Source organism: Nicotiana sylvestris, chromosome 3 (assembly GCF_000393655.2).
Source record: "Nicotiana sylvestris chromosome 3, ASM39365v2, whole genome shotgun sequence".
NCBI lineage: Eukaryota > Viridiplantae > Streptophyta > Magnoliopsida > Solanales > Solanaceae > Nicotiana > Nicotiana sylvestris.
Genome location: NC_091059.1, coordinates 863459 through 884635, shown reverse-complemented (window position 1 = coordinate 884635; position 21177 = coordinate 863459). Strand labels below are relative to the sequence as shown.

The following is a 21177-nucleotide window of genomic DNA, read 5'->3' as shown; positions in this document are numbered from 1 at the left end:
TAAAACTAACTAGACAAAATATCAACTAGTTAGGATAAGTTAGGATAAGGGAAAATATTTTTGTAGTTTTTTTTTTAGATAAAATAAGGTAAAGAGAGCGATACAAAACCTAAACTAAATATTTACGCTAAAATATGAAAAATCTTGAGAAGGCTCAAAAATCACATGTCTACAATTAGTTTTAATAAAGAGTTTAATTGGTTATATTTTGGACATATTTTTATTGGTATTCAATAAAGAGTTTAATCTATCTAAGTGAAAGTTGTGGCAACTTTATATATTTTATGTATATAGCCAAATGAAAAACAAATGTTCACTTCTTAATTTGAAAAAATAAGAGGAAATACAATGAAATTTGCCACTACGTAAACTATAAAAAGGAAAAAGAAACCAGATCCAGTTCTAGAATTCAATTCAAACTGCTCCACTGAACAAAAGATGCTTCTTCCTCGCTCCATCTTGATCTTCACCGTCGGCCTCCTCCTCCTCCTATCTCCGTCGTCATTACCGTCGATCGAGGCGGCGGAGCAGAAGCAACAGTTCGCTGTCGATGGGAAAGTATTGGAACTTGAAGAATCCAACTTGGACGCTGCAATTTCCACCTTCGATTATATGTTGGTCGATTTCTATGCTCCTTGGTGTGGTCACTGTAAACGTCTATCTCCTGAGGTCTTTCCTTTTTTTCTTTTCTCTCAGTTTGCTTAATTTGCTTATTTTCTTATATTAAAAAGAGCTAGTTTGGATTTGCTTTTACTTGATTGTTGTGTCATTATAATGAAATAAATGAATAAAGGATAATTTACCACAAATTACGAAAAGTAATGATGGAATAAGAGAAACAGTTGCTTTGGTAAAAAAACCATAGGACATAAAAGTAATATCATCTTAAAATTTAGTCTTTTCTTGAGGTTTTATTTCCAAAACATTTCATTTATTAATTAGTTGTCTATGGGAAATTTGATACCTACTAATTTAACAATGAAATTATGGGCACACTCTTGTGGTAGTTAATAAGGTGTTGATAGTGTTAAAATTTGAGACTCGAGAAATTCCTAGAAAAAACGGACACTAGAGAAATAGATGCTTATGATTGATTTTGATTTGAAATCATCGAGGGATGGAAGGCTTATCATGGTCGCGTAATTAAACTTATGGGGAAAATGAAGCTTCCTTCGTGCTATTAAAGAACATAGAATGATTTCAGTTATAACGAAAGAAGATTTTGGATGCTGTATTTTAGGTTCATATCCATGATAGATGAACTGCCAGAAAGAAGCTGTTTTCCATGAACAACAAAGTTTGAGAGGCTGAGTAGAACACATTTGAGGGCTGATTTTAGCAACTGAATTAGCTTGTGTTATGGTCGCTAGTGAGAAATTACTCATTTCGTCATTTGCTGTGACTTTCTTTTCTCTTCTGGTACTGGTCAAATTCTTCCTTGTACCAAATTTGAAAGGTTCATACACACTTAGATATACATTCAGGAGAGCAACAAAGGTTCTAAGATACCTTGGACAGTAAGTCATTCCTCCAGTACAAAAGGTGGAGAATAAGTTGAGAACAACAGAGGAAAGTGGGATCGGAAAAGGAAATTTGATTAAGTTGGCTTAGAGTACTCTTGCAAAGGAAGTTCACTGGTGTCATACAAGATCATGATATGCCACGTAAGTAAGAAGTGATTGTTACCACCTGGTCATCGACTGATGGGCTTACTTCTACTTTATCAGCTGTTCCCTGTCCTCTAAGAGAAAATTTCTCCCTTTATGGGTGCTTCTACATTGGGTTAAGTGTGTTGCTGGTGGTCACTGAAACTGCTTGAGTGATGAGGTTGAATTGTTTCTTTCTAAAGATTGATGGTAGCGATATATTCGTCAATAGAAGAACGTGTTATCAAGCTCTTTACTTGAGTTCACTAAGCTTCATACTCTGTGTTCTATGTTAGTATTCTTTTGCCTCCAAAGGGACAATGATTTTGTTTTCTTCACTATACAAGTGTAGACATGTGAACAATATTTCCTGTTCTTGTCTTTATGGATAATTGGCATTTTAAATGTTACATCACGAAGCACTCTGACAGAAGTTCCTCGCAGTTGGACAAAGCTGCTGCCATTCTTGCTGAACTGAAGCAGCCCGTTGTAATTGCAAAAGTGGATGCTGACAAATACAGTCGTGTTGCTTCAAAACATGAAATTGAGTATGTCTGCTTTATCCATATAAGTTATTACTACAATTATTTTGTCGAGTCATTTTCTCAATATGCAACTTGTTTTCTGGTTAAATTAAGTTGCTCGAACCAAAAGAAGAGTATAAGGTATTCTTTAGTTTGGTAAAACATTTCTATTAGCATTCTAAAAGGATTCTCAGTTTGTGATCTTAATCAATTTGTTATGCTTATATTGATTGCCGAAGAGTGTAGATGCATATCCTATAAAAGAACTCCTGATCCAATATTCATCCCTGTATGAAACCATTTGTATTGCAACAGAAAAAAATGAACAAGGATACTTGTTTAAATCGCATAGACTATCACACACCCGCGCGCATCACACTGATGATCCTGCCTGAGCCCCTTTGCTGTTTCACTACACCTGACAGCTGCCATGATCATCCACTGCCCTACACATATCCCTAACCTCTTCAGAGCTTCTTAATCGTACCTTCTTATATCCCAATTCAGAACATGATCTCAATGTTCCTTCTCTCTTTGAGACTATCCCATATCTAAGTAGTTCCGGCACTTCTAGAATTTTCGTGTACGTCTAATGCTGTTTTCTGATGTAGGATACTCATTTTATTTGGTAAGTCCTTGTCAGAAGCAGGTTAGCCAGGTCAGATAAGCAGTAACAGGCATAATTAGGGAAGTGCTGATGGATAGAAGATAATGCAAGTGGGAATGGGAACGTGGTGCTGAGTTGTGGACTCTGTGGTCCTGAGGATTGGAATTGGGTTCTTGTTTAATCTGTAGGGGATATTCTCTAGAGTCCCCAAGAGGCTGGATCACGTAAAAGCTCAACTTTATTTTTTCCAATCTCTTCCCTTTTCACTACAATATATATTTATGCTGAAATTCAAACATATTTTCCTTTTAGGCAGAGGAAGAGATTTTGAACTGAAGGTTTACCAGATGCTACTTTCCACGCGACAAATAAAATCAAAATAGACATAGACTATACCAATGTTTATTTTAGAAATTTTGGTAATTTACCACTAGTAAATGTTTTCAGTTGTTGTCTGAGATGAATTTAAATGGTGAGACATGGTCAGTAGATCATATAGTCGACCCAACTTGTTTGGGATTGAAGTATAGTTGTTTTTTTGGTAAATGTTTGCAGTTGTTTGGATAAAAAGACACTGAAATGTTTATTTTGTTGCAATGCAGTGGATTTCCAACTTTGAAGATATTCATGCATGGAGTTCCAACAGATTATTATGGACCAAGAAAGGCAGATTTACTTGTGCGATTTTTGAAAAAGTTTGTTGCTCCTGATGTGGCCGCACTCAATTCCGACTCAGCTATTAGTGAATTTATTGAAGAAGCGGGCAAAAGTTTTCCTTTATTCATAGGCTTTGGCTTGAACGAGTCTGCCATATCACATTTGGCGGTGAAATACAAGAAAAAAGCATGGTTTTCTGTGGCAAAAGATTTCTCAGATAAAACAATGGAATTCTATGATTTTGACAAAGTACCTGCACTGATAGCCCTTCATCCGAGCTACCACGAACAGAGCATCTTCTAATGGCCCCTTTGAAGGTCAGCTTATCATAACTGCTTCACCAAGATATGAAACTAATTAAAATCATATCCCTACCTCACGCAAATAAGTTTCAACACATAAAGCTTGCTATTCGATATAAGTTCTTTAGATGGATGCAAGTAAGTTCTTGAAATTTTGGTGTAGCTCCAACCTTGTTCTTGCTATATTCTCCTTTCATTTGGAACATGCAAATGACAAATCCTCGGATGTATTTATTCTTGAAATGTCAGTTATAGCTCCTCTAGTTCCATCACACGAGCTTTATATGGTGTTCCTAGTTCGTTATAATTGATCATTTCTGCTATTGATCTGCTCTTCAACTTATTAAAGAACAACTGAGAACTATTTTTAGCTGACGCTGTGCCTTGAATATTATAGCACAAACAATGGCTGAATCTAAGTTTTCCTGCTATGGTTGCAGAAAAGTTCCTTGAAGATTTTATCAAACAGAGCTTGCTCCCTCTGGCTTTGCCTATTAATCAAGATACTCTGAAGTTGTTGAAAGACGACGAGAGGAAAATTGTTCTAACAATTGTAGAAGATGAGAATGATGAGAGGTCAAAAGGATTAGTAAAACTCTTGAAAGCTGCTGCATCTGCAAACCGTGATTTGGTGTTTGCCTTTGTTGGGTTCAAGCAATGGCAAGACTTTGCTGAGTCATTTGAAGTATCTAAGAAAATTAAACTACCAAAGATGATTGTGTGGGATGGAAACGAGGAGTACTTTTCAGTAAGCTCGAAACCTTCTGTTCCTCTCCCTGTGCAAGTATAGTTTTGCCTAAAGTTTACTGCTCTTAATAACATTTTCTTGCATGCTCCTTTATCATGTCAGTTAAGTTAGCGACAAGCATGTCCTCTCTCATTTTATAAGTATATATAGAGACATGAATCTGTAGTTAGCCTAGATTGCTGTTCAGACTTTGTCTCCTTTTTTGCCAATTTCTCATCTATCAATTAACCAGCTTGTAAAGGAAATACAACACTAATTATTCATGAGTCTTATACGAGTTTCAGAGGTCTGCATTTTCAACAAATGATCATGAACCATGACTGACCTGATGGATTTGGTAGACATTGCTAGCCTATGTAAGTACTAGAAGAAAAAGAGAAACAAGGAATGGAAAGCCCAAACAAATGAAATACTGTCAGAAATGCAGCAGTTGGATTTTTATCCACTCTCTGGGTAGTGGATACCACCAGAAGTTTCAGGTCACAAATATTGTAGAACTCTGGCAATTGCTTTCGGCATGATCTTATTCTGGACCTTAGTTTTGCATGAATTTAGAATTTGTCTTTGTTTCTTCTATGAGCATGTTTAATTTGCTTCATGGGGAGTACCAGTCACTTTTAACTTTTAGTAGATTTTATGCCTGCTTAGGTTTTAATAAACTAATAAAGCACTACATGAAAATCATAAGTTGATTTTATCTTGAATTCTTATTGTTTACCTAGTTCAAACATATTTCAATAGATTTTAAGATTTATATGCTCCTATTCTCTGGAAGAATGGATGCATATGGTGAAGCCATAGAGGCACCTTGAAGAAAATTTTGAGTCTTTTATCTATTTTTGAGATGACGTTATGATGTATTGCATAGTGTTCGCAGTCTTAGGAAACATACTTTAGGTTTAAACACTTCATCCTTCAGTTATTATGTTTCTAACACTAGACACCATACTGTAAAAGACATTTGTAACTTCTCCAACTTTAGGACTAAGGTGATAGTGATACGAATTGATTTTTATATACTGATATTGACATTTTACACAAACAACAGGTCATCGGCTCAGACAGTGTTGAAGAGGAAAATCAGGGGTCCCAAATTACGCAGTTTCTTCAAGGATACAAGGAAGGAAGTATTATACAGAAACGTATCACTTCAGATTCTTATAAGGCTTTCAGAAACTCAATGATTGGGATTGGAGCAGTTATTCTTGTTCTCGTTGTGCTACTGGTGGTTACGGTCATGCAGTCTCTTAAAGAGGAGCCCTCAAGAGACCACGTAGATCATCCAAGTAGTTCTGCATCTCCATCAGAAGCACTTCGCTCTGGAGACAAAGAAGACAAGATAGACTAAAATTTTCACTTTGGTGAACGTCAATCCCAATCTGACCGAGATAAGTTGCTTGAGAAATCTTTGAAAAGATGAGCAATCGACATGGCAGTCACTGAGTGGTTCAACCATGTTGGTAACCATAATCATCGTAAGCCAGTATACGAGCAACTATAGTTGTAAGATTGCTTCTAGCGTTTTCTGCATCCAGTGATAGGAAATGAATACTCAGTGCAAGGATTTGTTGACAGTAACGGTTCTGAAAATGGAGACAAATTTTGTTTCGTTCTGTGTAAATGAGTTCAAGACGAAAAACAAAAATGCTGCGAGTTCTATTTCGCAGCTTGTCCACTGTTATAATAAGAATATTTATTTAGAAGCTATTGTAGATCAGGCTAGATATTGAAGATTTTAATGTAGCCGTAAGGTTGATACAGAGGATGAGATCTATGCTACAACGCAGACAAATTTGATACTAAAATTTACTTTTTCTTTGTTGCAAATCAGTAATGGTTTGAAAATTGGTAGCTAAGAAGATCGGGGGGAAGTGTACAGTTAGCCCGTAATAAGACATGTATTTACTTTTAAGCCATTGTTTAAAATGTCTTTAGTCTTTAGTCACTGCTTTAATAAACTTTTACCGGCTCGGATGAAAATACCCTTCTGCTCATAAAATTCAGGACCAAGTGTCCTTAACTTATGAGCTTGTTACTGTAAGTTCAGGACTAGCTGTCCTTAATTTATGAGCTTGTAAGTCTAAGTTTAGGACTACCTGTCCTTAACTTTTGAACTTGTAACTCTAAATTCAGGACTACATGTCCTTAACTTTTGAACTTGGAACTCTAAGTTCAGGACTACCTGTCCTTAATTTCTGTGCTTGTAACTCTAAGTTAAGGATCAAGTGTCCTTAATATTTGAACTTCCAACTCTAAGTTCAGGACCAAGTGTTCTTAACTTATGAGTTTGTTACTATAAGTTCAGGACTAGCTGTCCTTAACTTATGAGCTTGTAAGTCTAAGTTAAGGACTACCTGTCCTTAGTTTTTGAGCTTGTAACTCTAAGTTTAGGACTATCTATCCTTAACTATTGAACTTGTAACTCTAAGTTCAGGATTACATGTCCTTATCTTTTGAATTTGGAACTCTAAGTTCAGGACAACGGCAAAACATATGCAGTTATTCTGTTCAAATCAAATGCACAAAATTCTAGGTTATATTTTATCGAACGAGAGGCCTGGAAACTTCCAAAGTCACGGAAAAAGAAGATAATTTGTTGAGGATTTCCCTCTTCCTATTTACAGTCGTCTCGTCTCCTTCCTTGTATAGTCTGTCAATCTCCGAGCAAGAATTGGGTTAGCTAGTGATATGAGCTCACCTCGGCGATCTCGAGGAGGAGAAAAGGAACAAAGAGCAAGGACTTTTGACACTGAAGCGAAGAAGATGTGTTGGGCCAAGGTGGGGTCAAGAGATAGAAGAAAGGGTAATACCGTCTTTTCATATTAATTTTAATAGACTAGTGGCTATTTTTGCTCAGCATTAAAAATGCTGAATAAAAAGTAAATATCACTTTAAAAGTGGCTATCCCACACAATTTTTACAGAAGATCCTACATCAAAAATTGTAGTGAAAAGGGAAGAGATTGGAAAATAGTCCATCGGATCTTTATACAAATAGCTGGTCATATTAATTGCTTACTTTTTCTAGCAATATACATAGATTATACATAATTATACACATGTAATATATAAATTATGCATATATTATACATTCACCAGTTATTTTTAGTTTAAATGGTAGGGTGGGCGGCTATTTAGGTTAATTCTTCTTGTAGAAACTACACGTAATAATGAACTTTTTTGTTTTTTATATAATAATGAACTTGCAAAATGGATTTGTTTATCTAAAGAAATTCTTGGTCGATACTGATACTGCTTCACAGTGGCGGAACTAGAAATTTCCTCAAGGGTGTTCAAACTTGAAAAATGTGAAAAAATTCTCCGACAAAGGATATTCAATATATATTATATACCTCTAAAAGTAATAGTTTTACTTAACAAACGCAATGTAATTTTTCGACGCGACATGTAACTTCGCCACTTAATTGTTATTTAGATAAGTAAAAGTTCTGTCTTCATCTGATAGCATCTCTTCTGCATGTAAATAGACAACAACAACAACAACAACGACCCAGTATAATCCCACAAGTGGGGTCTGGGGAGGGTAATATGTACGCAGACCCTTACCCCTACCCCGAAGGGTAGAGAGGCTGTTTCCAGGATCTGCACGTAAATAGACAAATAACAATATTTTGTATTCAAGAATAGGGAAAAAAATTTAAACCACATATACTGAATTCTCTTCAAAAGGCCACCCTTAATCCCCCAGCACCCACACCCAAAAAACACGTATTCTACTGAATTCATGACCTAACAAAAGTATCCTGCTCAAACATACAACAAAGTCACCTCCATAACATTTATCTACATACAAGCTCGAGCTCTAAGCGAGATGTTTCAACTAAAAGACCTAAACCATCTAGCAAAGGAGACTCCTAAGAACATCAATAACACTAGATAAACAAAAAGCAAAACAACAAACAAGAAGGATATGTAAAGGGGGCAAACTGCATACAGTATGAACACCCATTTCTTTTCGTGTGTACACTCATAAATACCTCAAAATAAAAACCGAATATATCCCTCCTTTAACCAACATAAGGGAATGTCACGCGATAATGTACAAATCTAGAGGTTCCTGTCCGTATTCCTCCATCTGCCAATGTGTCAAAGCTGCTGATCTTTAAAGACTTTAGGTGTGTGATTTGAGGTGCAAACAACCCAACCACATTGATCCCTGTAAACAGGGTAGCACAAGCTTGACCCCAGATTCAACAGATCATGACTCACATCCCGGAAGAGACTGAGCTGAAGCAAATGGTGAAAAGCTAGTGGTTGACTCACTATGACGTAGAGGGTTTGGATACCGACTTGAGGATCCAATATAACTCGACGAGGCATTTCCTGGACTAGGAACATATGGAGACATGTATCTTGAATTAAGAGGAGATAGCCCCAATGAGTGAGAGGAAATCAAAAAAGCAGACGCACAAGATCTCTGGGAAGATGCATTTTGAAGGTCAAGTGAACTGCGACTTATAGTAAGATGAGGAGACTGATGGTAGGACTGAAGTGACTGGAGGTTATAAGGAGTAGTAGAGATTGATTGAGGACGAGAAATTGAAGGGGATCGGAATGATCCTCCTGGGCCTATTTGTATTGCTGATGATGATGAAGCTAAAGACGATGACAATGAAGATAGAGAAGCTAGACTGGAAGAAAGCAATGGTGTGGATTCTGATGCTGGAGGATCTCCATTGCTGGTTCTTGCATCACGTTTACAGACAGGGCAAAATGTTCTCCATGATGTAAGCCAAGCATCAACGCACATAGCGTGAAATTCTGCAAAATTCCAATAGAGAGGAAATCTATTAAAACACACAGGATGGCAAATATCAACAAATTACTGCCTAAAGTTTTTCCTATTAACTAAAGAGTACGTAAATCCCCCATAAACATACTAAATTAGTGCATTTCCTACGAGATAGAAATTTAAAATGCTCCTAAAGATTCGGTAGCAACAGGCAACAACATTTATATCAGGTTCCGCTAGCATCTTGACAATGATAATCATAATGTTCATAAAAAAAGCCAAACAGACCCAGAATATAAATTTTGAGATTTACTCTAGACTTTTGTTAAGTATCCTAAATTGTTAAGTCTCCTTATATGAATCTTTGGGCAATCCCTAGTTTATGAGCTAGCTTTTGGATTGAGTTAGACCCAAGGTCCAATTCTTAACATTGTAGTAGAGCCAAACCCATTCCTATTCGTTGGGCCCCCATGTTTTGTCGTCTTAAGTGCCCCACATTGGTGGAGGAGGAAATGGATTGTCCCCTTATATGGTCTTTCGGCAATTCTTACCTCATGGAGCTAGCTTTTGGGGTTGAGTTAGGTCCAAGGTCCATTTCTTAACTTCTTTCAAAAGTGAAAAGCACAAAAGAGCAACAACACTCCTGGAAATGTTTCTTCGATGTAATTGCATTACTTATAGAAAATACAAATTTACCTAACATATCAGAATTTAATGCTTCTCTCGGCTGCCTTAGTTAGAGACTCGGATAAAATGGCAGCTTAGTGACTTGTGATACCTCCCAAAGAAATTAACTCAGGTGACCGACCACTTCCACAATCTTTTTTTTGGTTAGGAAAGCTTCAGAAACAGGATATATTGCAACGGCTTTAGACTATGGTTTTCTGATCCACTTTGACACCACTAATTCCAATTCGCTCCTGAAGCAATGTTTTACAGATCTGAATATATACTAAAATGCAACGTTTTGTGCGATTTAAGAAAGTCCTTGGAGTGGAAATGCTATATACAATTCCTTCAATCCAAAAATTGTGGTAGAATAATATCTATTTATTTTATAAAGTAAAATTATGAAGTTTGGTAGAGTTATAAATCTGCAAAATCTCATCATAACGTTTGTCCGTAATAGCCAAAGCAACTAACAGGATTGGGATTGAGGCACACAGGTTAATAGCCAAAGCAACTAACAGTACTGGGATTGAGTAATACAGTTTTCGTCCAAAAAGCAAAAAAAATCCTTAAGCAATTTTAGCAGTTAACCATCAAGACCTACGCACACAACATCAATCAAAATGCTGCCTGTGCTGAGGTTGCGATTGGCTGTAAGTCGTAGATGAGGGGGAAGTCATTTAAATTCCCCAAAAAAGTCACAAAAGATGAAATATCTACTAACAGTGCACAGCACCAACCCTGATGTAAACTATGATGACGTCAGGAAGAGAGATAAACTTACTGTGGCGGCATGGAAGAATTCTAAGCTTGTCTCCCACACTATAGTCTTCAAGACATATAGCACATGTTACAGATGTACAATTATCCTCCAGAACTGATGTAAATATCAAACTTGGCATTGCTTTCACCAGACGACTACTCATTCCATGAAATTCACGAACACGTGAGGCCCGGGGGCGTTCTCTTCGTATCCGATGTCTACGGATAAAGAAGCAGGTAGCGAGTACTGCTGACATTGCGAGCAACGAAATAAATGATATAGCCATGATCGACCAGGCAGAGTTTTCAAAGCTCGGGATTATCCATACTTCCACATCACTGTCACCAGCATACTTTGTAATTTTTTCTCCTGATACTCTAGAAACAAACACCGCGAGTATCTTCACACCATCAGAGTTTCCTGCCACTGTACCATGTGACTAGTTAAGTTAAACACTTTGATTTCAACAGTTCTAAAAACTAGCAAAAGGAAGCAAGAGATGAAAAAGGACCAGTGGTATAATTGTCTCCTAGTTCCTAGATATCAGGAATGAAATTTATGATACCACTAAAAACTACAGGCTAAGCCAAACCCAGAAGATGTATCTGTAACGCTGACAATTCAAACACTTGCCAACCAAGATCACATTGTACTTGTTTGAGCTTTGCTATAAACTGTTGCGACATAATACAACTAATTAAGAATATGCTCTTTCTAGCAACATAAGCTTTTAGATGAATGACCAGACAATTTAACGTGGTATTAAAGCAAGAGAGGTACTAGGTTCAAATCCATAGCTACCAAATTAACAAACATGTTTGATTTAGGGTTTTTTTTTTTTTTTTGGGGGGGGGGGGGGGAGGGGGAGATTTGAGAATAATCAAAAGTATGATATCTCCAACAACTTAAGCTTTAGATACGAAGGTCACACAATTCAAACATAAACAAACAAGCCGGCTTCAAATATCTTGAAGCTAATTCTTTTAGTGAGAGGATGGCATCCATTTATACAAAAAACAGTTGAGAAACCTTGTAACTTGAGCTCGAATCTCATTTTCACGACAGCTTTATTATAAGACACCATCCCCCCACCCAGTGGAGAGAGAGAGAGGGACATCTATAGAAGTTCAACATAGGATACTACTTGCGTCAATGACCAAAAGTCCATAACATTTAGAAAAGTGTTGCCTTATGATGTCATATTGCCTTCCTTTTTGAATAAAGAGACATTGCCTTCTTAACCGGGTATTATTTGTAGAGAACCACATTTTCATGTAGGCTGTCTACTTTTTGTGCACATGGGACTTAAGTCTCAGAAAGTCAATAACTTATCACCTTATCTAAAAGATCAGCCTAGCAAAAAACACTAGCCAGTGTTAGCGAAAATTTGCTAATTCGTCAAAATGCACTTTTCACCCAGTTACCAGTTACTAACCAAAAGTCTTCAGCTGAAAATAGACATAACATATGATCATCACTTATCAAACGGAAAAAAAAAAAAAGAAACTTGAACTATTATCCTGCCATTTTTTGCTGTTTCTAAAACTTTTATCCTAGTTGAAAAGGAAACATATGAGTTACTGCTTATTTATTCTTCAATCGATTCTATCAACTAATGCCTACATTATGCAAGAAGAAAGTGCAACAAAATAAAAGGTTTATAGACCTCCTCAAAAAGATATCCAGTTCAAGCCACACAATCATTATGGTCTATTAAGAAGATAGGAATGATTATACTCATCAAAATATCCATTTATTCATAAGAATACTTTTAGACAACACTACTTTTTACAGAGACAATTAGAAGCCATGCATAGGCTCCTTCTCACCAAAAAAAAGGACTCCATAGACAACACTACTTTTTACAGAGACAACTAGAAGCCTGCATAGGCTCCTTCTCACCAAAAAAAGGTTAAAAAAAATCTGGCAAATGATGTTTCAAACTCTCTCAAGAACAGTGATATGTAAAGCTATCGGAGATGCTTTGCTACATACTTTTTCCGACGACCTCATCTCCCTCAGCGAGAACCAACCCCAAACCGACCAAACCCCAGCACTTATTTCCGGCAACAAGATCTCCACGCGCCGTCACGCGCGAAACAGTCCAGCCTTTTTCCGGCGAGATCTGAGCCACGCGCCGGCGCATGTGGCTAATCCCGACCACTTTTCAAATTTTTTTCTTCAACCAGCCTGCTCAACAGCCTTTTCCGACCCAACCCATCCCTTTTTCATCAAAATATGAATACTTTTCTATTTTCCGGCGACAAAATACCAGATTCCAGGCCTCTTTTTCAAAAAAAATTCTCCACTCAGCCTAATCACTAGGCGTGTCCGACCAGACCCATTCCAGTTTCACCAAATTCTGAACACTTCTATTTTCCGGCAAAGGAACACAAGATTACGGGGACTTTCTAACAGCATTTATTGCTGACAAATCAATTGCTCATCCTATCCAACGGGAAAATCCTACAATGAGGGAGAACAACATCATCTATTTTGCAATGGGCTTCAAGTCATATGAAATAGGGAGATGCTCAACAAATGCTGAAGAATGGTTTGAATGGACAGAGAGAGGGAGAAGCCTAATTAGAAGATCGACGTTCAGCAGGAAGACGATGGTATGGTTGTGTGAAAATCTGAAGGAAGCTTCGAAGGTGAAAGGAAATCATGTGAAAAGATGGAAAATCAAGGAAAATTTCTCAGAAATAAGTTGTGCGAAGAACTACAACAAACATGGTCGTTATATATCCATCATTAAAGTCCAAGGCAGGGGAAGGTCAATTATTAATGTTCCGGAGGTGGCATTCAATTCAAGTTGGTCAGATGTTGCAGCAAAAATAGAAAGGTTAATGAATGGCGGGGTATGGAGGAATACAATTATCGCTCCAAAAGTCATTGAAGGACTTCTGTATTCAAACACAGTCAGAAATCATAAGTGGGCAAGCAGAGAAATGAAGGAAGCGGAGGTCCAACAAGAAGGAGATATTATACACATTTCTGGAGATTTAACACACAACGATCTGCTAGGTAGGTGTCTGGTGGGATTCATTACAGAAGAAAGCTCCGAAATTGCAACCTTATCGGAAGTTCGTAAATAGGCAGCAAATTCTTGGAAGCAAGCACATGGTATCAGCATTTACGAGATGCACCAAAATAGGTTTCTCTTCGAATTCCCTTCGAAGCTAATCGCTGACCATGTACTGAGAAGCGAATGGTATTGGAAGAAACACAAAGTTAAGCTCCAATGGTGGAATCCGATGGTGGGGTCTGTTCCAAGAAATAAAATGATGAATCATGTATGGATTAGACTAGTAGGACTTCCACTACGTCTATGGTCTCAAAAAGTTTTCAAAGAAGTTGGGGAATTTTGTGGTGGCTGGATTGAAACTAAGGAGGAAACAGAACTAAAAAATCATTTGAAATGGGCAAGAATAAAGATGAGAGGAGATGGATCTGCAGTACCAAAAACAGTGAAAATAGAATGTGAAGGGGTAGTCTTTTAGATTCAGATCTGGTGTGAAGCTTCGGTGAGTACGTACGGCGGTGCTGCAGTCAAGCAGCCAGCAGGGGGAGTAGCTACATGTGTTTTGATGGAACATGTGGGTAGCTCAAAGCAGGTCCAGCCTATCCCTAAAAGAGCAACTGACCAGTCATGTGACTCTTTAATGAGTACTAATAGGGCTTCGCAGCACTACAACAAAAAGGATTTGGGCCCAGATTCATTGGCTCAAATTATATCTGAAGAGAAGGCTTTTAAAACACCATTCACAAAACACATGCCAGATCCCTTTAATGAAGAGATAACATCTATTCAGTTTGAACCTTCTGTGGTAAATTAAACAACCATTGTTTTGGAGGAACCAAAGGAAAGCAACAACATCGTCAGCTCACAAGAAGAGGAAAAAGAGAGGGAGGATGATGGAGATAAAGAAAATCAACAAGAAGCTACTCCTGAAGATAATGCAATGTTGATTCTTGCTGAGCACGAAGGGAAGGGACAAAATTCAGAGGAATACAACAACATGCACATGCAGTCAAAAGAATTTGATATGTTTGTGAACTAGGCAATTGAAGAAGTTGTGCCTCTAAACCATCAAAACTTAAGAGGCAGAAGAAGACCTGGAATTTGAAGCATCAATTTGGGTGCATCAGAATATCATCAGATTGAGCAAAGAATTTGGGGTGGATTTTAGTGGATGTGAGAGAGAAGCATTGGAACTTTACATGAAAATTGACAATAGAAGGCAAGCGAACAAAGGGAAAGAAGTTACTTAGATTGTCCAGACTATAATGAAGAAGGGATTCAAAGAGCTGAAAGGTCTGGATATTGGAAGTAATTTCAAGAGCAATGGAACTAGAAGCAGGGGGAAGCATCATCAGCCATAGCCAATGTCAGTGAATATCATATCATGGAATGTTAGGGGATTTAATAGAGTCAGGAAAAGGAGATTGATTAAAAGTTTGATACTCAGCTGGAAGGCAGAAATCTTTTGCTTCCAAGAATCTAAAATAGAAGGGGATATTAGGGAGATTGTAAAGAATTATGGGGTCATAGATGGGTGAAATTTGCTAAGCTGGAAGCTAGTGGGACTAGAGGCGGTATTGTAGTAATGTGGGATGGCGAGGTATGTTGTGTTGGATCACATACAGTTACATGTAAATTTTCAGGCAAGACTCAGGAATATACATGGCATCTGTCAGCTGTGTATGCTCCTAATGATAGAAAAAAGAGGGAGGAAGTATGGTGGGAGCTAGCAGGTGCAAGAGGTCTCTTTAATGGACCTTGGGTGGTATGTGGGGACTTCAATACTGTAAGGTACCCATCAGAGAAGAAAAATTGTTCCAGATTCACAAGAGCTATGACTGACTTTTCAAACTTCATTGAAGACATGGAACTGATAGACATCCAATTATCGGGAGGAGAGTACACACGGAGAAAAGGCGACAGACATATAATAGCAGCCAGATTGGATAGATTCTTGATTCCTGCTGACTGGAATGAAGATTTTAGAAACATAAAGCAATCACTGCTTCAGAGAGTTACCTCATATCATTTCCCATTGATGCTGCAATGTGGTAGTTGGGATCCAGTTAAATCATACTTTAAATTTGAGAACTGGTGGTTGGACACTGAAGGATTCAAAGACAGAATTGAAGAATGGTGGAAGTCTTTCACCTGTGAAGGAAGGTCAGATTTCATTCTAACTTTGAAGCTTAAATACTTGAAGACAAAGTTAAAGGAATGGAGCAAAACTCTACAAGGCAACTTAGCATTACAGAAAGCAAGTATCCTCAACCAACTTGTAGTGCTGGAGGAGTTACATGACCGGAGAAGCTTGACAGAGGAGGAAATATTTACAAAAACCACATTGACCATGGAGTTTGAGGAGATTGCAAATCATGAAGAAGTAGCATGGAGACAGAGATCCAGGGCCCTTTGGTTAAAAGAGGGAGACAGGAACACCAATTTCTTCCACAGAACAGCCAATGCTCACGGGAGATTTAATAATATAGCTCAGTTGATAGTAGAAGGGGAATCTCTGCAAAACGCGGAAGACATCAAGAAGGAGGTGATTAGATTCTATCAAAACCTATACACAGAAGAAGAGGAGTGGAGGCCAATAGGTTCCATCAGAAACAACCAGATGATCACAACAGAGGATAACTCAATGCTGGAGTCCATTTGGAGAGCAGGAAATATGGGACAGTGTTAAGGCATGTGCAGGTGACAAAACACCAGGTCCAGATGGTTTCACAATGGCCTTTCTCACTACCTGCTAAGAAGTGGTTAAAAAGGATGTGGTAGCTGCTGTTCAGATTTTTTATGAACATGGAATCTTTGAAAAGAGCCTTAATGCCACTTTTGTCGCTCTGATTCCTAAGAAGCTGGGGCCAAAGAACTGAGAGATTTCAGGCCTATCAGTCTGATAGGTAGTATATACAAAACTATCTCCAAGTTACTGACTGAGAGGCTAAAAAGGGTGGTCAATAAACTGGATATAAAGAAAGCATATGATCATTTGAATTGGAAGTTTCTGCTTGAAACACTAAGGAAAATGGGCTTTAGTGGAAGATGGATTAACTGGATAAAATACTGCATCTCAACTGTAAGCTTCTTTGTACTCATCAATGGAGCCCCAGCTGGTTTTTTCCCTTCCCAAAAGGGGTCTGAGACAAGGGGATCCCCTTTCCCCTTTCTTATTCATTATTGCTATGGAAGTTTTGAACGATATGCTAAAAAGAGCACAGACAAACAATTGGATCAGAGGCTTCAAGGTTTATTGCAGGGCTGATAGCAACATGAGGATTTCACATTTGCAGTATGCTGATGATACTTTGGTGTTCTGTGAAGCTGATAGAGAACAACTGAAAGTACTAAGGGTGATATTCATTCTTTTTGAAGCCACTTCTGGACTACGCATAAATTGGTACAAAAGCTTCATTTATCCCGTAAATGAGGTAATGGAATTACAAAGTCTTGCTGATATTCTAGGCGGGAATGTAGGTGAACTGCCTACTGTATATCTGGGGATGCCATTGGGAGCCAAGAGTAAGTCAAAAGGAATTTGGAATGGAGTGTTGGAGAAGTGTGAAAAGAAGCTAGCAAATTGGAAGAATCATTATCTATCTATGGGGGCAGACTAACTCTGATTAACTCTGTACTAGATGCCTTGCCTACTTATATGATGTCTCTTTTTCCAATCCCAGTCAATGTAGTGAAGAGAATTGATGCCTTAAGAAGGAATTTCCTATGGGAAGGCAACAGTGAGAAGAAGAATTTCCACCTGGTTAATTGGAGCTCTGTGACTACTAGCAAAAAGGCAGGGGGACTGAGAATAAAAAACATAAGAATTCAAAATCAGAGTTTGATGATGAAGTGGCTATGGAAGTTTGCAGCAGATGAACAATCACTGTGGACGAAGGTTGTTACGGAGAAATACGGAACGAAAGGAAAATGGACAACCAAATCAGTGAGAACTCCATATGGTGTCAGTGTGTGGAAGTCAATTAGGAATCTGTGGCCAAAACTGATTAACAAATCCAAGTTCAAAGTAGGAAATGGTAGGAAAATTTCACTGTGGGATGACAATTGGCTAGGACAAGGACCATTGAAGGATCTCTTTCCTGACATATATTCCTTGAATCAGCAACAACAAGTAACATTACACGAGGCATGGACTAATCGGGGATGGAATCTTACATTCAAAAGATTGCTAAATGATTGGGAGATTGAAAGAGTAACTGACTTTTACAATACTTTGGAGCGATTCAGTGGTACCAACTTTAATCAAGATCTTATCGTATGGCAAAGGAATAGGCAGGGGAGGCTTTCTGTTGGGTCTGCTTACAAGGAATTCAACTTGTCTAACAACCAGGTTGGTTGTTGGCCATGGAAGATGATATGGAAAGTAAAAATTCCATACAAGGTTGCTTGTTTTACATGGATACTAGCAAAAGAGGCAGTACTAACACAGGACAACTTAATCAAAAGAGGATTCCACCTGTGTTCTAGATGTTACATATGTAGAGAGGAGGCAGAGACAATTAGCCATCTTTTTTTGCACTGCAAACTCACAGTACAACTATGGAGAATCTTCATCAGCTTAAGGGGAATTTCATGGGCAATGCCGGGAAGAATTAATGATGTTCTAACTTGCTGGAATAAAGAGGGCAACATTTCTAGCTATAAAAAGAGATGGAGAATAGTTCCAGTATGCATATGGTGGACAATCTGGGAAGAGAGAAACCAAAGATGTTTTGAAGACAAGTCCAGTAACATCCAGAAGATAAAGATGAAATGTTTGGCTCTTTCCTATTTTTGGTGTAAAGGAAAGTTTATGGAGGATCATGAATCCATTTTTAATGTTCTAGATTCCTTGTGAGATGACCAAGGTTTTATGGGCACTTTCTTTGTAAATATGGGTGACTTCACTTTTATAGTGAAGTCTTTTTATTAATATATAAATATGTTACCTTCTCAAAAAAAAAATCCATCAAAAAGATCCGGCAAATGATCCCATCCTGTATTTTTTGTTGTCTTTGGACTGAGAGGAATCGTAGATGTTTTGATGGCATTTCAACTTCCAATGGCCACCTGAAGTCTAAATGTCTAATGAGTCTCTTTAGTTGGAGTAACCTCTCCCCTGTAAATGACATTATTCCCCTCCTAGACTTCATTAGCTCTCTCTCATTGGTTTAGTAACCTCTGATTTTTGCTCTTGGTTATCTAAAGGCTCTAGAATAGTTTTTTGTCCTACTGAGTTAACCAAGACTCTCTTATGTAACTTTTGCATCTTCTTGATGCCTTTAATACAATACATTACTTTATCAAAAAAAAAGTTTAAAAAAAAGGACTCCATAGACCTATAAGAAATACTATAAGAAACTTGATAACAGGTAAAAGCTTTAAAGTTTCTTCGTCATGGATCAACTTCTTCCACTATGCCTAACATTTTATAGCAAAGCTCGAGCATTTTCTTGATGAGATTGCCTAATGTTACATATCAAGTTTGTGGAGGCCGCGGCGAGTACACCATGTCAATGTGAGTTCTTTACTCTGTTTGCCTTTCCAAAACACCACCTTACTTGTACCTCAACATATCAAGATTAACTGAGATGATATTCGACTTGAATCAGTTTCAGTGATATTCCATTTACTAAATTACCCATAAGTCATTCTCTTGCCACTTACATAACTAAGTATCAAGTAAAATAACACATTTCAACCAGAGAGTTTGAGCTGAATCAGTTTATTTAACTAATTATGTTAGCAACGGAAGCCCAAGCTTATGGAATTGTTGATCTTGCAGCGGTTAAAGGAAAATAACATGGATTTTGTGCAAATCTGGGATTTTGAGATTTTATCTTCGAATTGAATATTCTATTAAATAGAAGTAATTCATCATCATTCGGTTAGGATCAATCTAAACCAACCCATCATATTATGTATACGATACAACATGCCAACTATTAAACAACTTATTAGAAATACAAGACAGCCAATCAAAAATGTCAGGAAATCCCCCGCTCTTCGGGGGTGCCCTCAGTGTCGAGGAACATGTACTAGGGTGTATGTGCGTAAAATCTAAAATTGCAGGTAAGTTGAAAATCAATAATATCAGAAGGAAGGGAAGAGTCATTACTTGCAACTAGATCACCATATTCATCGTCATAGATAATGGCTGCTTTGAAACCTGCAGCTTGGGCTCGTCTGACTTTATCTTCGAAACTACATCGACCCCTAATTATGAGCAAGAATGGATCATGGGTGCTGTTTTTAGCTGGTTCAACCTTATTAGTCAAGGTCGAGCAGGCATCTAAAGGCTCTGCCACATACAACGTCCCGCACATGCCTGATTCCCTCGCTGACGGAGCTGATATTAAATATTTAGTACAAATTACAACAGCATCAAAGAAACAACATATGTTAAAAGAAAATAAAACACCAAGACTAATTTTTCAATGATAGTACCAGCATTAAATTATCATGAACCAAACCATACCCCATCCACATTTTCTAACTTACCTACGCCACAGTAAACTATTTGCCCAAAATTGGAAGAAAATAAACAGAAGCAACAACAACAACACCTACCCCAAAACAGAAGCAAAAAAACTACTACCCCAAAAGAGAACCAGCTAAAATTTGACTGATAAGCAAATAAAGGTCAAGCACTAAAGTTAAACAAACTAACCAGACCATTCCATCATACAACAAAAACATCAATTACAAGAAAGATCAAAATTAAAACACAAATCAATAGTGGGTAGAAGCAAAGCAAAAGTTAAGATTTTTAACTCACCAAAATTAGCTTCAATGTCTTCAAATGATAAAGTCACGTTCCTACCTATCAAAACCACATTGCCAAACACTCTAGTACACAAAACACACACAAAACTCAAGTACCAAAATACCCACAAATTCATTATCTCTAATAAATAGCTTATAAAAAGAAGAAAAAAGTATCAATTCACCATCTTTGAGTCCCAAATCTCAAAAACCCCACAACCCCTTTAGCCAATTTTCAAGAAAAAACCCCCTCAAAAGGAAAAAAAAATCACTCTTTACTTTGATGAAAGAATAGAAACATCAGCTTCCATTCTCTATACAGAAAGAATGAAACATTCGATTGTGAATAATTTTTGGTTCTTTTTCTCCCTTTTTTGGTGTCTAGAAATGGAGAGAAAAGGAGAAATTTTTGGAAGGATTTGGGAATTTTCGAGTGAGTATTTCAACAGAAGAAGAAAATACTTATTTTGCCATTTATAGATATGTCTCTATGGTGTGCTCACTGTGCTGTGATAATTATCTGGAAGCTAAAAAGACAAGAAAAAGAACTACCCGATCGCGGGGGGGGGGGGGATGTGGAAACAATAAAAAGGGAAGGAAAAGGAGGGGGGAAATATTACTGCAAATTGCAAAAACCAAAAAGGAAAATGACTTTGAGAAAGTAACCTCCACTATTTTTGAAAAGACTTCAACGTCCAGTTTCTTTTTTTCTTAAAAAA

The 21177-nt window shown here is 37.6% G+C and overlaps 2 protein-coding genes across 2 annotated transcripts; one reads left to right on the top strand and one right to left on the bottom strand.

The window, feature by feature from the left end:
• The first annotated feature begins 11 nt into the window (after positions 1 to 11).
• On the top strand, positions 12 to 6314 carry LOC104241076 (protein disulfide-isomerase 5-2-like). Its single transcript, XM_009795990.2, is given in 6 exon segments — positions 12 to 669; positions 2091 to 2194; positions 3380 to 3734; positions 3736 to 3751; positions 4177 to 4484; positions 5533 to 6314. Coding segments are annotated over 6 exon segments (1314 nt in total). The 5' UTR covers positions 12 to 438; the 3' UTR covers positions 5833 to 6314.
• A 1901-nt stretch (positions 6315 to 8215) lies between these two features.
• LOC104241077 (receptor homology region, transmembrane domain- and RING domain-containing protein 2) lies at positions 8216 to 20936 on the bottom strand. The gene is made up of 4 exons (XM_009795991.2): positions 20472 to 20936; positions 19812 to 20042; positions 10690 to 11094; positions 8216 to 9265 (listed from the first exon to the last, which is right to left on the bottom strand). Exons 1-4 carry the CDS (start codon positions 20593 to 20595, stop codon positions 8703 to 8705), a joined length of 1323 nt encoding a protein of 440 aa, XP_009794293.1. The 5' UTR covers positions 20596 to 20936; the 3' UTR covers positions 8216 to 8702.
• Between the last annotated feature and the right edge of the window lie 241 nt (positions 20937 to 21177).